The sequence below is a fragment of the Ostrinia nubilalis genome, chromosome 30, assembly GCF_963855985.1.
Source record: "Ostrinia nubilalis chromosome 30, ilOstNubi1.1, whole genome shotgun sequence".
Classification (NCBI taxonomy): Eukaryota; Metazoa; Arthropoda; class Insecta; order Lepidoptera; family Crambidae; genus Ostrinia; species Ostrinia nubilalis.
In genome coordinates, this window is record NC_087117.1 from 5,243,572 (window position 1) to 5,260,454 (window position 16,883).

Genomic DNA, 16,883 nt, shown 5'->3' on the forward strand with positions numbered 1-16,883 from the left:
AACACAGAAAGATGTCCACAACAACCAGTCCTACTTCCCGCGACCTTCACCAGATCGTCGGTCTACCTAGTGAGGGGCCTGCCCACACTACGTCTTTCGGCCCATAGTCGCCACTCGAGAACTTTTCTGCCCCAGCAGCCCCTCTTGCCACTCTTAAGCAAAGCGAATGCTAGCATGAGCGAGTGACAGAATCAGAAAATTAAATAATCTGCTGGTGTCAGATTTTACCGCTTATGGGCTCTGTCATGTGAATTGTCTCAATCTGACTGACCATAACAGAAGCACAAGGAGGTTAATTTCTATAGGTCTCGCTTAAAAACTTAGTTAGACCCACAATATACTGAACTGTCCTATCCGTGACATTGACAGCAGGGCGCCACCGTCAATACCGGATCGCTGGTTCTGATTTTTGCCATGTTGGAAACTATATAATTATGTAGTTGAATGATGGTAGCGCCCCCCTGTCAATGAGTTTTGTGGGACAGTTCAGTTTGGGTCATCGTGCCTAAGGTAACGTCAAATTTAATGTCAGCCGGATTTCAGTGACCTCTTTCATGATACCTCTGGCGCGTCATAAATGTCAATGTCACCCCTCCCGTGTCGCTCTCATACCTCAGGCAGTGACTGAGTTAGACCTGTTACTCCTACTTAATCTAACTGTAACTGCGTATTTTTTCTAAATGGGTCATACAGTGGCATCTCTAGACAAATTTTGCAATAAAAATGGGTCTGATGTGTTGACTGTACCTACTTTCAAATCGAAATTCAATCCAAAAATGTAACTGCTGTCACTCATATCCTAGTTACTATAAGAATTGAGAATTGAATGAAGGTTTTCGCGATTAAAAAATCCGCCAGATGGCAATACGTAGACGCGAGGTCCAAATGCTGCATGATTGGTTATTTTTGACATGACATTAACAGAATGTCAAAATCCACCAATCACGCAGAATTTGGACGTCGCGTCTACGTATTGCCATCTGGCGGATTTTTATTATTTATTTTTTATTTATTTATTTATTTATTATTCATTATTGAGCAATTACATATTTTCGCGAAATTAATATTCGCGAAAACCCTCATTGTCTCATATCCTACTCTGAGAATTGGACCCAGGACCGCTCAGCATTGTGAGAGTTCAACTCTCGTGCGTGCGTGATAAGTACAAGCTAAGGATACAAGTTAGTTTGTATGAAGTGCTGTACCTATTTAGAAGACCGTATTGTGTATTGTTTGTTACGAGTAGCGCCAAATCTTCAGCGCTTTTGTAAATATGATCATAATTATTCATCATCATCCATTTCAACCTGAGTCGAATCTCAGGCTGAATGCGTTTTCCGATCTGTGAGAAAGTTACCCTACCACCCACGCGTGGACCAAGAGGGCATAAGCTAGTAAAAAAGTCTCAAAATCATAACTAAAAACAAAACTTTGACATCCAACAAGTGTAAACATCATCCCGTTTCAATCGATAATAAAGTACAATGTCACAAAAGTAAGGGAGAGCGCGTACTACGCAGCCAAATTAGCAAAGTCAACGGCGAAAAATGGAACTAAAATTCTCCATACTAATCTTTGCAAACCACATAGACAGTGGCGCCCTCGTACCGCGTAAACCAAAGTTCGTCTCTCACAAGGGGTCGACTGTCGATTTTACACTCCCCCGTTAATAAATTCGGCATCTCTGTCGCTCTTAAGCTGTTTACATCTGTCTGTCTCTCTCGGCATGCAAATGAAAAATCAATGTTGCACTTGTCTTGTTTGATGTAACCTCCTTATTGTTGTGGTGGAGCCCAAAGATTTTTGAGGATTGTAATTTGTATGAGATTGTCATTATGGTGACCTAATTTTGAGAGCAGATCTTCGTAGGTAGGTACTTCCAATAATTCCTACTGAGAGATTTTTCATAGTCTAATGAATGTCCTTTTGCTAATGTAAAGTAAACTAAACTAGGCAAGGAGTAGTTTTGCAGCTAGTTTATTATGAATCGGTAATAACGCCAATTTTGTACAACAGCAGGCCTATTTAAAAAAAAGATAAGTAAATACATACGTAATTCAATTAATTCGGCAAACATTTTTGAATTTCGCAATAAAATAAACTTCCATTTTTAAAATCATTCAAATTACCTTCAGCATTTTGAACCCTATCAAAACGTGATAGGGCGACAACTTTAGCACGTGGCGTCAGCTGAAAAGAACTGTTGCTAAGCGACTTTAGATTCTAACGTCCAAAACATAAAACACGTGATGGGGTTGAAACATGTGACCTTAGTTTTTTTTTACTTTCAGCCAGTGTTGTTTGTTTATTGTTTTTTTTTAATCACGTTGTATAAATGAACCTGTTTGAGTTTTAAGATTTTATCTTCATCTTTGGATTTTTTAACTGAGCAAAAAGTCGTACTTCAAGTTCAAACACTATTTTTTAATTCACATGCGATATAATAACAATCACTTACAAATGCATAATTACCTACTATAAAATTATCCTACAGGGTTCGAACCTAGACCAATTTGCGCTCGAGGCTAAACCACTACGCCATCGGTCTCTACTGCCAATCGCCACATCAATCTATGTGGGCCAAATACCTATTCGTAATAATACAATGAGGGCTATCGTTTTTATACTTAACAGTTGGCACCCCTGGCGATAGACAGGACCTTACTCTACAGTGGCGCCATCTTAATGAGTGCAATTGCGATAGTCCTCCTACCACTTTAGCGCTCACCAGTTGGTGCCACTGTCTTCGCTACTAGCAAGTGACAGGACCTTACTCTACAATGGCGCTAACTGGTGAGCGCTAAAACGATAGACCTCTACTTGAAATAGGTTCAAGTAAGTTATTCTACGGTAGAAGCTAAGTAATTGAAACATCAGGTGCTTTCAGCTGGAAATCGAACCCACGACACCATCTAATAGACAGACATGTAAATTATTTCGAAGTAAACAAAAATAATGAACGAATTTTGATGAAACTTCACAACAATTCTCTGGTGAAATGGGTGATCCTACACTATAATCTAGTAACTTTAAAATATCATCTTACTTACATGTAGGTACCACTTTCAAGCGAAATAAATGATTTGATTTGATTCTCTAGTTTATGCTTCATCATCAAACAAATACAAAGTAGGCCGTCTTGTCACTAGAATGCGATCTCTTCCAACCCAGAAAGAAGACAGGTGACTTAGTTAAGAGTTAAAACAATCAAAATATCACAGGTTCCGTTGTTTATATTTTAAACTACAAAACCTAGTCATCTCTAACTTTCGTCACAAAAGATAATGCAAGCAAACCCGAAGCCAGCGCCTAGTTCAATAACACAGACAAAAAATACTACGTACACATACATACTGTATTCGCATGAACATTTTCACTTGGAGTTTACTGTGCTCGTGTGTGTTTCGTGCTTCGTTTGATCGAGCGAGTTGACTTGCTAATATATGTTCTACTTTTCTTTCTAATATTAAAAATGAAAAAGTTTGTGAGTTAAGTTTGCCTGTTTATGTGGGCAAAAACGATTTAAAATAAATATTTTTCTATTATTTCAACAGTATTATTTTTATACAAATGGTGACAATAAAAATAGCCCACTGGTATCGGTGAAGCCGTGGGCAAAAGCTTGTATTATAAAATGTAACTTTGTAATAATGAATGGGTGGGTGAGTGTAATGTCACTCTTTTACGCTTAAACTATAGTTTTTTTTTATGTGATAGGTGGCAGACTAGCTGACGGATTACCTGATGGTAAGCAATTGCCGTCGCGGCGTCGCCCATGTACACCCGCAACATCCGCAAGATAGCTTTTAGAGAATACCATACTTCAACGCCATTAAGTTCGCCTTTTGTACTGTAATTTTGTGTGCAATATTTTTTTAATAAATAAAACAATTTTATTTATCTACACTATAATTAATAATATTATAAAGAGGAAAACTTTGTTTGGTTGTAATGAATAGGCTCAAAAACTACTGGACCGTTTTTAAAAATTCTTTCACCATTCGAAAGCTACATTATCCACGAGTAACATAGGCTACATTTTATTTCGGAAAAAAATCATCATCATCATTTCAGCCACAGGACGTCCACTGCTGAACATAGGCCTCCCCCAATGACTTCCACATCGCACGGTTGGTAGCGGCCTGCATCCAGCGCCTTCCCGCTACCTTTATCAGGTCATCGGTCCACCTTGTGGGTGGACGTCCCACGCTGCGTTTTCCGGTACGTGGCCTCCATTCCAGAACCTTGCTGCCCCATCGGCCATCGGAAAAAAATAGGGTTCCGTAAAATATTTGGGTTTTTCGGAGACCACGCGGGTGAAGTCGCGGGCGGAAAGCTAGTGACTTGATAAGGAGACACAGGGAAATCATAAGATAGTTTTTACACCGGTTTTTGAACCGGGACAACATGGACGCCTTATAGGCATTTATAGGCTTTCTGTGACCAAAGTCATGGGCAAAAGCTACTAAGCCAAATAAAATACATAATAGGGTATTTCTTGGCGGGCAAGTGAAGCGTCATAGTGGATTATTAAGCTTTAAATATTTGCGAACGAACAAAACAGTACAATATTTTTCATCAAATTCTTTCAAGAACTCTGCATGAAGTAGGGATGTTGCGAATATTCGCATCCGCATCCGCATATGCGGAACATTCGCATTGATTTTTTTATTTTTTATTATTTTATTTAAAACAAGTTACATAGCATTTATATTAATGATAACTATTGACGGTGTCACAAAAACCAGTTTTGGTTTTACTGTGCACCGCTGATTCGACATCAGACTCAATCATTCAGAGCATATTATAAAGTTAAATATTTTACTGCGCGCGAGTACCACTCCGGCCGATCATTATGATGACGCGGTGCTATCATGTCTTGTTAGCTCACACGGGGTGATTTTTTGCGTTTTAGTTTCAGTTATTTCTGCTGTGTGAGACAAGGCTAAGAAATAATGCTTAAGTTTAGTTTTTATGTTTTGGACCGTTATTTCACTTTTTAATGTAGCGGGTAATTCATTGATTAATTTAGGTATTTGATATTGCAATAATTGTTTTCCATATACATTTTTGTAGTCAGGCAAAAGAAGCGTAGTGTTTTGTGTGCTACGTGTTTTGTCACTACGGTAGACATATATTTTATAATCTTCAGTGAAAAAGTGTTCACTGAGGAGTAGACATTTAACCTGGTCGTGTACTGGTAGTATTTTGCAATAATAGAAAAGTTCGTGATAATTATTTTCAAACTTAGGTTTAATTTTTTTAGGTACAATGGTTTTTAATAATCTTAGTTGTAGTGTATATATTGAGTCTAGGTGAGTTTTACAGGTTCTACCATAACTGCTAAGACCATAATGAATTGTGGTTTCTGCTAGAGCCATGTATAAGTGTAGAAGTGATGTGTACGGGATTTTACTCTTCACAAGAGTAAACCTAGCCAACATTGCTCGTAGTTTGTCACATACATAGTTTATATGTTCGGTCCATTTCAGTCGATCGTCAATCAGTAAACCCAGGTACTTTTGTGTCTTAACAACTTCAACAGGCTTGCATAAACATTTAGGGGAATTCCCATGCAAACAGGTATGATTATGTGCAAACAGGGTAAGATCACGATCTATTCTATTTTGACTAGAGCTGATATACATTAGTTTCGTCTTGTCAGCATTTAGGACAAGACCTGCATCGTGTGACCATTTAGAAAGCTGTGTGAAGTCCGTTTGCAGTTCCCTAAGAGCCAGGTCAATACTCTTGTTAGCTGCTATAAGGCATGTGTCATCTGCAAATTGATATATTTCGCAGTTCTTGACCGTATTAACTGCATCGTTAACGTAAGTGATGTAGTGAAGTGGCCCAAGAACAGATCCCTGTGCCGTGCCATCTGTAACTTCAACTTTAGCACTAACTGAGTCTTCGACCTTAACTACATAATGATCTTTCCCTAAGATAGCTCTTACACCAGTCATTTAGTGGACCTTGTATGCCGCAGTCTGTTAGTTTCTCTATCAGAGTTTCATGTCTCAGCGTATCGAAGGCCTTACTATAGTCAATAAATACTATCAGAACATGTTTTTTATCATTAAGATGTTTATAGATACTATCTGTAAATTTTTCGAGTAGTTGCGTTGAGCTTTTTTTAGGCTGGAATCCGTATTGTTTGTCTGTAATTATATTATTGTTTTTGTAGAAAGAATAGATTTGTTTAGAAATAGCTTTTTCTACAATTTTATCTATTGTAGATAGAATTGTTATAGGGCGGTAGTTATCATAAACAGCTGTGCTTCCCTTTTTATGTATTGGCCTAACTATTTTTGACATTCGCATCCGCATCCGCATCCGCATAAATCGACGAGGATCTGATGCGGATGCGGATTTGTAGCAGGTCACGACAAGAAAGAAAGGGGCAGTCCCGGCGAGTGGCGCGCGTCAACCGAATGTGTTGATTGACCAATAGGAAAGCAATGATTTTTGTTTTTGGACCTCAGTGAATCGGTGACGGTGGCGCGTCTTGCTATTGTTTTGTTGTAATTACTAGTGAGTAGTTGTGACAAGTGACTTCATGCCATGAAGTGCCACATTTAAGTAATTAAAGTCGTACAATATTAGTATTTTCGGATTTTTCTGCAACTTAGCTTTAAAAAAGCGCTTTTACATGTCCTAGCTAGTCCCTATTGAGAGACTCTAACAAATTGACGATAGCTTTTTTCATGGATATTTAATGTCACAAAGATCAATTAACAGTATTATTAAAATATAGCAATTATAAAACATTATCTACTCTACTTATTGTGTTGAACAACTATTTACAATAATAATTGAAATAATTGTGTTTCCTGGGTAAGAAAAGGATTATTATAAGATAGTTGTGATTAGAAATTATACAGTAGGAGTAGGTAATGTAATTATGTCGACTATTATTTATTTTTATTACTAACCACCTAAAGTTAAAAATCCAACAATAAACATTGGTGGACGGTTCACCTGCTGGCGATTATACATAATAATTATTATGTATGTACCTATGTGTCACTCTGGTTCTCCTACGGATCTCCTCATTTCTGATTCGATCACGCAGGGAAACTCCGAGCATAGCACGCTCCATCGCTCTTTGGGTGACCTTGAGCCTTCTTATGAGGCCCATAGTAAGCGACCACGTCTCAGAGCCATACACCATCACTGGCAACACACACTGGTCAAATACTTTTGACTTGAGACACTGCGGTATTTCGGACGTGAGAATTTCGCGAAGCTTCCCGAACGCTGCCCAGCCGAGTTGGATTCGACGATTAACCCGCAGAATCGCTAAAATCAAGTGGCAGTGGGCGGGGCACATAGCTCGAAGAGCTGATGGCCGCTGGGGCAGAAAAGTTCTTGAGTGGCGACCACGAGCTGGAAGACGTAGCGTGGGCAGGCCTCCCACTAGGTGGACCGACGATCTGGTGAAGGTCGCGGGAAGTACCTGGATGCAAGCGGCGCAGGACCGGTCTTTGTGGAAATCCTTGGGGGAGGCCTTTGTCCAGCAGTGGACGTCTTTCGGCTGAAACGACGACGACGATGTACCTATGTATATCTATTTTTTATATGTGGCACTTTTTATGGCTTTGCTCTACTATGCAAAATAAAATCATTTAAATGGATTAAAAATTCAATATTAATTATCTTTTATTAAATTAAATTTTTACTATAAGCAATCGCTCTTATTTACTTATTTATCCAGCAATATCACGTTTTCCTATAAAAAGAAAAAAAAACGGATTACTTGCCCATTCTCATACTCGTTCCAGTCACAATTCCAGTAGAAAACATCGTTCGAACGCGCGCGAAACTGCTGATAGCCCCTTATCTCATCTACTACTACGTCAACAGACGCGCTCCGTCCCGCTCCCACGCCGTACATTAACATCTCGGCGTCCCGCTCGCACGCCCGAGCCTTTCACTCATTCACTCGCACGCGACCGCGGTAGCTCCATCTCGCTCTCTAATGAATTAAATCAACAACTGGCTTGGTCCCTCTCGATAGGAGATGATCTGCGTTCCATATTTGAATTTGTTTTGAAATAGGTTCGAGTTCGATTTTTGGCTGCTCATTTCACGCGGGAAAGTTATGATTATGAAATTATCATTTGTCTGGTTTTTACAGACCATTTTTAGTATCTTGTTTTAAACTAGGATTTTTAATTTTGTAACACTGATATACCTACACATTATTGACGTTTAAATCGGTGCTCTTAAATTAATTTCTTTAAATAATAAATTGTTTTTTGATTCGAATGTTAGAAAAGCAACCGGTGTGACAGTTTTGACAGATTTAGTGTTGGGGTGAAATAATTTTTGCTAATCGACTAAAATTATGAGTCGAAAAAAACTGTCAAAACATTTATGTAAACAAAAAAGTAACGAGTGTTAAGTATTTTTTTTTTATAATTAATCAATATAATAATCAGTAGTGTAATATTTATCTAGGTATAGGTAACAATGAATTGTTATAAAAAAATGAGCTTTGTTTTTCATTTATCACTTGTTACTTACTTGTTATTTTGACGTAATTTTTTTTGTACTTTACTCTGAATTTTTGTGTTTTTAAATTTTATTATCAGTTAAGTCATCTTATTTCTCTGTTGGACCGTCAAATCGTCTCGGCGTTTTAAACAGTACTCGTTGGCTTTCACTTACTTTCTCTCGACAATAGACGAATAATATTGTCTTATTTTGTATTTTTTACATTAAATTGGTGTTTTATGGTACTCGTAGGTATTAATACTTTAAAACAACCCGTATGGCTTGGCTTAAGGTAGGTAATTGGTTTTCTATTGAGTCTGAAAGCTTACATGCAAGTCAAAGTAAGATTGACTCCTCGCTCGGTAGAAATAGCTCCATCAGTTAGACGTATTGGATAGAAAATGTTGAATAAAATCAAGTGAACGTTGCAAATGTTGCAAGAGCTTTATGAAGTGAAACTAATTTCAGTTTCAAGCATATTGACTTCAAAAAATAACTGGAGAATGAAGCGTGTGTGCTTACTTAGTTTAGATACCAAGGGTTACATTGGGCTAACACCAACAGCCGATGATCACAAACTCAAGGTTTGCGCGAAAAACCCTGACATACTTCGCTCGACCTCGATGCAAGTAGTGAAATATAAAAGACAAAAATAAACTCTTATCATTCACCGTTTCTAGCTTTTAACGTACAAAAAAAGTGTAACGCTATGATATAATTCTCAGAGCTGGCCGATTAAGAAACAATGCGAAATAGCTGAAGAATTGTCATTAACGAATGCTCTTCCAAGCTCGTGCAGCTTGGCAGCGTCTCATCTCACAACGTTATTTATCGCGCGCGTTATCAAAACGACCTTAAGACGCCAAGAATCGCCACTTGACCGTCGTCAAACTTGATTTTCGTCTATTGTAACCGGCCAATGTGATTGACCTAACACAACAACCGGTTTTTACTATTAATCACTCTGACATAATCTAATCGTGTAATATATCCGAACTTGCCGCCTTCTCGCGATCCGAGCTGCTCCGAGCTCGCGCGAAGCCAGCCGAGCGTTTGACAGTTCGTCACTCGTCCGTCACACCGCGGCACACTTCTCTTATGTATTGAATTACATAGGTGCAGTACGCCGTCGCGCCGCAACTCTAGCGTTCTCTTTTCGAACTATTTACGTTGCAGTTTCAAAATTCGGTCGATCGCGATAGGCGCGGGCCGTAAGCGTGCATTTTTTCCTATCGATTCGCAACGTTAACGATAGGCGATATTTTTACGCGCAATTGGTTGTTCCGCGGCGGTCGCGCGGTGCATCGGACGTCATGTCCAGGTTTCAGGCTCGTCGCAGGGCTGTCTCACCCGCACGTGCCGCGCTGTTTACGTGTAATAGTACATCGTGCTAGCTAAGTGCGGAGTCATTGACACGACAGCGTGACACACATTCCTTGCCGAGTGACTGAGCGGCACACGTCCGCTGTTTCTTTGCTGAATTCGGTTTTTTGCGGCGCGCACCCGTTCATTGTCTAATTTCCGTGCGTTATCTGATAATTAATTGATCGTAGTGTGTGTAGTACGCGTTTGTTTGGCCCGTTATCAGTGTATCTGGGCGTGATAGCGTTCCAAGGCGGTCTCCTTGGGGTCGCAGCGAGATTTCCGCTTATTGATGATTGTGTGATCTCCTATTGTGTTGTTCGACGTGGTTTTTGTGCGGCGCTGTGTCAGTGTCAACTTTTTGCGTCTGTTTTCTGGTTATTTGCATAACTGGTTTTAATATTCAATTTATGGCTTACGCTTGGTTCTCAAAAACTATGAATAATGTAGTAAAATCATTCAAATTTTAAAATGCAGTCCAGTTATAAATTGGTGAATATTGAAAGCCTCATTTTTTTACGAAATTTTTAGCTAATGATTTTTTTTATCATTCTAAGACCTACCCACATTTTTTTGATGGGCTCCTAATAGATTCCGGTATGACCTCGATTAAACTTTCATGCGAACGTCACTATGACGTCACGTCACGTCACGTCACGCGAATTCGAAATCCAAATCCTAACTAAGTCAAAAAGTGCCGGGAGAAAATTTTCACGGACACGTCTTCAAGTTATTTTTAGTTGTTTGATTTGTACACAACGCCAAGCGTCATAGCCTACATATCTACGGGCTACGTTGCTAGCGGAATGTACATAATGTACATCTTGCACTATGTACAGCGTATATACAGATAGACATAACAATATAAGCGACGCTGCTGATGTGTGCGTGCCGGCGTAATGAGCGTTCTATGTGCTAAGAAACAGTAAAAAGTATGGCGCGAACGCGAGGAGCGGCAACGTTGCGTGCGTTCCGAGGCCTTGCCACAGTGAAAACAATAGTCATTTTTATTATTTTTGAATAATTTATTTATGCATTATGTGATGATAATGAGCTATCACTTCCAGACGAGAGGCTGACACAATTTCACCGTTCATTATTCACCAATTTCTTATTGGATTTAGCACATTTACAGTTACCTTACAGGTGAAAATAATCCACCTGCAAGCTTTACCATACTGAACATAGATTTTTTCGAACGAAAAAATGTTAAAATGGACATCTATTCAACACGCATGCCGAAAGCGTCTAAAAATCGATATAATATCAATAATAAAAAACAAACAAAGCGTACAAAAATAGCCGTAGAATAAAAAAAATAGTAACCGATGTTGACCTTTCCGAGCGCGCGTCGTTACTAGACAGCTGACGCGGCGTTGCCAAACCGCTCCAGTAGACTGCCATCCAAAACGCTTATCGCCTCTATTGTAACGCTATAACAGTCAAAATCGCGTATCACCGCAAAGTATATAAGGGATTTAGGACGTTCCTTCACGGTTAGATGACACATCTCGCGCGAAAAATTTGAAATGCTTTTTATCAGTCACGGCATTGAATAGTGCGGTTGTTTCCTCGATTGTGTTTCAACTAAATCGGGTTTTCAGTTAGCTTATTGAACTACGGAAACCAAAGTGTCCAAAGTACCTATGAATAGAGAAGCTATTTAGAATAAAAAAAAACTATTTATTAGTGTGTAAAAATAATATTTATTTAAATATAAGTGTGATAACTAAAAAGTGCAATAAAGCAACCGAGTGCAATATAAAAGTACCAGGCTCGCATAAAACAGTGGTAGTGTTGACCAATGGTGATGGCTCGGTGACAAAGTGGCCTACATGCCAGTGGCGCTGGGCTCGCTCGGCGGCGAGGGCGAGTACCGCGAGTACGGCCACCATCTCTCGCCGCACCACCCCCCGCACCCCCACCACCCGCACGTGTACCACGAGTATGCGCCGCCGCCGCCGCTGTACCACCCCGCGCCGGACCCTTACTTTGGCAGGTGAGCAGCCGACGAGCGACTGATGAGAGCTTAGTGTGAGCAGCCGAAGAGCGACTGATGAGAGCTTAGTGTGAGCAGCCAAAGAGCGACTGATGAGAGCTTAGTGTGAGCAGCCGAAGAGCGACTGATGAGAGCTTAGTGTGAGCAGCCAAAGAGCGGCTGATGAGATGGCAAGGTGTAGCTTACGCCTGTATTCACAAACATTACTATGAGGTCTCACAGTGCGCGTGGATGCACAGGGTGACACACAAACCAATCACAGAGCTCCATTCAATGCTGTGCGTTCGATTTGCTGCTTCTCATAAGCAAGTATCGTTTGTGAATACAGGTGTAAGTTTCTTGCACCAGTTCTGATGATGGCAAGGTGTAGCTTAGGTAGTATCTTCCGCCACTTCTAAGCACCAGCCCACATGTTGTCCCGAAGTGGTGGTAGGGCAAACTAATTTGGGACGTGGATTTTCCTGGAAACTGTTAAATAAATGATTTGATTTGACTTAGTCACAAACCGGCAGATGACCAGAAGCTGCCTAATGCTAGATGCCAGCAGAAAAAAAGATGCCAGCTGATGCCTCAAAAGTGCCAAAATACTGGTCAAAACCTACCTACTCAGACAGTTGGTTCTCAGTCATTATAAAGAAAAAAAAATTTTAGGTCTCAATAAAAAATATTCTAAGTATGTTTTAATTTACTGCAGGGTTTAATCAATCAATGAATCAGAAATAATTGTCCTATAATGACCTAATGAGTTCTACAACGGTAGTATATCAGCCACATACAAACCACCACCAGTAAAGATTGCTAGCTGCCTCTATACAAAGATTTTAATGGAACACTATCTCATCTAGCGAATCGAACTTATGAGTTGCGTACTCTAGAAAATGCAAGTTTATCGACCATCAACATCCTGAGTCTGACATTACAAATTCATAATAATTCTATGATGTCAAAGTGCTCATTCCTTTTGATTATCAAAGACATTCGTAGTTATCATAACTATTATGTCAAAGTAGGTAAACGATAAGGAATGGATAAACTGTTTGAGTATTACTTGTCGACTTTATTTTGCATCAATGAGAATTTCCGCTTTGTATTTCCTCACAACCACGATTGTGTTTTGTTTATATTTAATCAAGAACTTACGAAATAGATTAACAAATTATGTTCGTCGAATTTTTAACAGCTTTTATAGTAAACAAAAACTGACGAGACTATCAAAGATTAAAGGCAGTATTTAAAATTACATCACAACTGACACGAGTACACGACCGATGAAGACAAAAATATTACTTATTAATTCTCATAGTTATTATAATGTTACGTCATTAAGCTTGCTGAAATATGCAGAAATACGATAACAACCGTATTTTACTATAATATTCTCTCAATTAAAAATTAGACAAGGTCAAAACAGTCGTACCGACATTGAAACGACCAAAAATAATTAATTTAATCACAGTATCGTGATCATGCTATGCAGTTAGCTGTGTTCCCTGTGATGCGTCAGACAGAAGCCAGTAAAATGTCTGAATCAAATTAGGGTTACATTTTATTGCGATGCTTTCTCTATTTTGTTTTACTAGCTTTCGTAATCAGACGGCTTGATTTAAATTATGTAATTTACTAGATTCAGACCGACACTAAATTGTATTATTCAACCGTCAAATTGTATTACATTTGAGGAAAGTCAAGATAGTAACTTGATTTCTGACAACTAGGTATTCACAATTACCAAATTTTATTTTTGATTTCAGGCGGCACGAATTTACAAATCGATTATGACTAATAGAATGACTTCCTTTTTTTCCTCATTCCCATAATTAAGTTACCGCATCCGTATTTTAAATCAAAACTAATTATTTAAAATTTTTGTAATCACAGTAACCCATATTTAAATACATTAAATCACAATAAAATAATTACATCCAAAATAAAAGTAACATCGACCGACATAAATAATAGTGATGTATCCTGCAAGTTATAATCGAGGAAATTTTGGAAAGCTTGTAAGGTGTCATCATCATTATTATAAGCCGCTAGCGCCATCTGTTGCGAGTTATGCAAAACATGTGCTTGTTGAAATCGCTCATAGATGGCGCTACTGTATCGTAACTGTTCGAAAAAATGAATTTCGAAATTAGACAATATTTTTATTTTCAATATTTTCTTTTGCTCTATTAATATTATTATCATAACATTATTTTGAGTACAAAAAATCTCTAACATTTTTTGCTAGGTACATAACCGTAATATTGACGGATAGTTCATCAATCAATTTGAGTTACATAATGACTACATTATTTTATATTTTTCTTTTGCTGTTTCGTAATATTCTAGATGGTCTACATCGTAGTAGAGTAGGTACTACCACAGAATAAGTTATTGGTACTATAGATGACCCACGCTGAACTGTCCCACCAAACTCAATGACAGGGGGGCACTACCATCGTTCAACTATATTATGGTTTCCAACATGGCAAAAATCAGAACCAGCGATCCGGTATTGACGGTGGCGCCCCACTGTCAATGTCATGGATAGGACAGTTCAGTATTTTGGAACTATATAACTCGTATAGCTTATCTATGACGCGGTTCACGCGGTATTGTATGTTTTTAAGCAAAAAATTTCCAAGTTCGATTACCTACCTATTCCGATTTTATACTGAATGTTTATTATTTTTTTTACAATTATTAACACAACAGTGTTATCTAAGCCTATTAAATGTTCTTTCTTTTGTTTTTCATTTCGATTTTTTAGTATTTAGCATTTTATTCACGTGTATTCTTTCCTTTCTTCCAGACGACACGCGCCATACTTCGGCCAGCCAGACTACAGAGTTTATGAACTCAATAAGCGGTTACAACAGAGGACAGAGGTTTGTACCAGTTATAATACTTCTACTCTTAGGCTGAGTTGCGCCATCTTTCTTTGACAAACGTCAAAAATCAGTCAAACTCCATACCAAAAGCACCGGTTAATGTTACGGTGTGTACCGTCAGGACAAAATAAGGTGGTGTAACTGGGCTTTAGGCTGATTTGCAACACCTAACTTTAAAGTTAACCGTAACTATAACGATAACCGGTGTTTTTATGTATGGATATTCAAAGTTGTTGGGGGCCCCATCAAAAAAGGTCATGTATTAATTATATTATGGGATGGGACCCTTTTTTCATCCAAAAAAGATTCATTGCATAATTATAGAACTTCAGGCATCTGCCTAGATGCCTACTCTATCTATTCGAAAGTCCGGCACTGGGGCCCCTGTATTCCGGGGCCCCGTATCATTGATACGGTAGATACGGCGGTAGCTAACTGCTAAGTAGGTACGCCCCTGAGTCTTACCGCTAAGTACTGGGTAACTGGGCTACGTTAAATACTTGTCACTTATTGCCGATAGAGGCGCCCCTGGCGCATTTTTAGACTGGAGCAGTGAACAAATTAAATTTTACTGACCATGATTACTTCTATCTTTATATTATAAGACTAATTTGTACGCCACTCATAGGCCAAACAGAGCTCTACTCATTCCACATGTTCACCTATGTTTTTACAATTAAATGCTTTGATTAATTGATTGCTTGATTCCCTGTGTCTTTGTGAATCATGTTATTGATGAGGGCTACTGTATGTCACTAAATAGTTACTGTACCTCTAGCATGAACAACTTTCGTCTTCGAATCGTTTGCGTATTCAACAAAATTCGATACTCAACCTTCGAATTAAACGATAACGTGACAATTCTGATTGTCAAAATAAGTTTCATGCAACTATTTATTTCTCATTATCTCATACTAAACTATTATTATTAAGTAACATGGTAGCAAATAGCATAGCAATCCCGTCAGTAATAATAATAATTTTGTTAGTGACCATGAAAGTTTAAAACAATATCTCATACTAAGTTCACTTTACGACACGTTCACAAGGGCGCTGTTTTAGTTTTCGTATTAAATCTTTTGATGGCGATTCGAATACGCAAACGATTCGAAATCGAAAGTTTTTCGTGTTAGAGGTAAGTGATGAGAAGGCGATAGGCTCACCAGTTGGCGCTACTGTCTTAGCTACAAGCAAGTGACAGTTCTTTACAGTGGCGCCAACTAGTGACTGAGTTTCTTGCGCTGCTTCTTCTCTCAGCACTGGCCTCAAAGAGTAAAATAATTATACTGGCCTATTTATTGTCCCGAAGCAGTGGTGGGGTTAATACTGGGACATGCAAAAGTGCTTTTTAAAAGCCTACTTGTTTAAATAAATGAGTTATTTTATGAGTTTTTAGTGTACGGTAGCTCTCCCTCATCGCTACTAGAAGTGATTACTTATCATAAAAATTGATAATAGCCATGATTTGTATTAATAAAATAATTTTAATTGATTTCAGGACTCAGATAATTTATGGTGGGACGCGTTCGCGACGGAGTTTTTTGAAGACGACGCGACACTCACGCTCACATTTTGTTTAGAAGATGGCCCTAAAAGATACAGTAAGTTGACATAATTTATTCTGTATAGCTTGTCCAATAATAATTATATTATACCTCTACTGGACCTTACTCAACCTTCTTTAGACCTTACTCGCTAGGGGCGCCAAAATTGGTAAGTGTAAACAAGGACCGTTACTTGTAATGATTTTGCGCTTAGCAGTTGTTGGCGCCACTGTCCTTCATTAACGTGACATCCAACTTGATCACTGACGGCCGATGGGGCAGTAAGGTTCTGGAGTGGAAGGCACGTACCGGCAAGCGCAGCGTATGACATCCACCTTTGGGTGGTGGATTGACTCATAGGTAGCAAGAAGGCACTAGATGCAGGCCGGTACCAACCGGCCAATATGGAAATCATTGGGGACGGTGCGGAAAAGTGTGTTGCAATACGGAGTTTTATGCAAAGAATACTGACCGCCTCGAGTTGATAGATTACCGTTTCCGGGTTGACAAGTGTACTCCGTCCTTTCATCATCATCATCAGGTCATTTAGTCTCCACTGCAGGAGCACGACCCTCTAATTTACCAGCAAATGGAGGATTTGGC

General features: G+C 38.9%; 1 protein-coding gene across 4 annotated transcripts in view; it reads left to right on the forward strand.

Moving 5' to 3' along the window:
- Positions 1–16,883, forward strand: part of LOC135086098 (LIM domain-binding protein 2) — a 51,380-nt gene that overhangs the window by 23,339 nt on the left and 11,158 nt on the right. For 3 of the 4 annotated variants that reach the window (XM_063980865.1, XM_063980867.1, XM_063980866.1), the window contains exons 3-4: positions 14,658–14,733; positions 16,235–16,337. In XM_063980865.1, the coding sequence (XP_063836935.1) occupies positions 14,658–14,733; positions 16,235–16,337 (179 nt within the window). Of the gene's footprint in view, positions 1–10,269; positions 11,861–14,657; positions 14,734–16,234; positions 16,338–16,883 lie in introns of those variants that run through there. The other variant, XM_063980868.1, reaches the window with a different exon arrangement.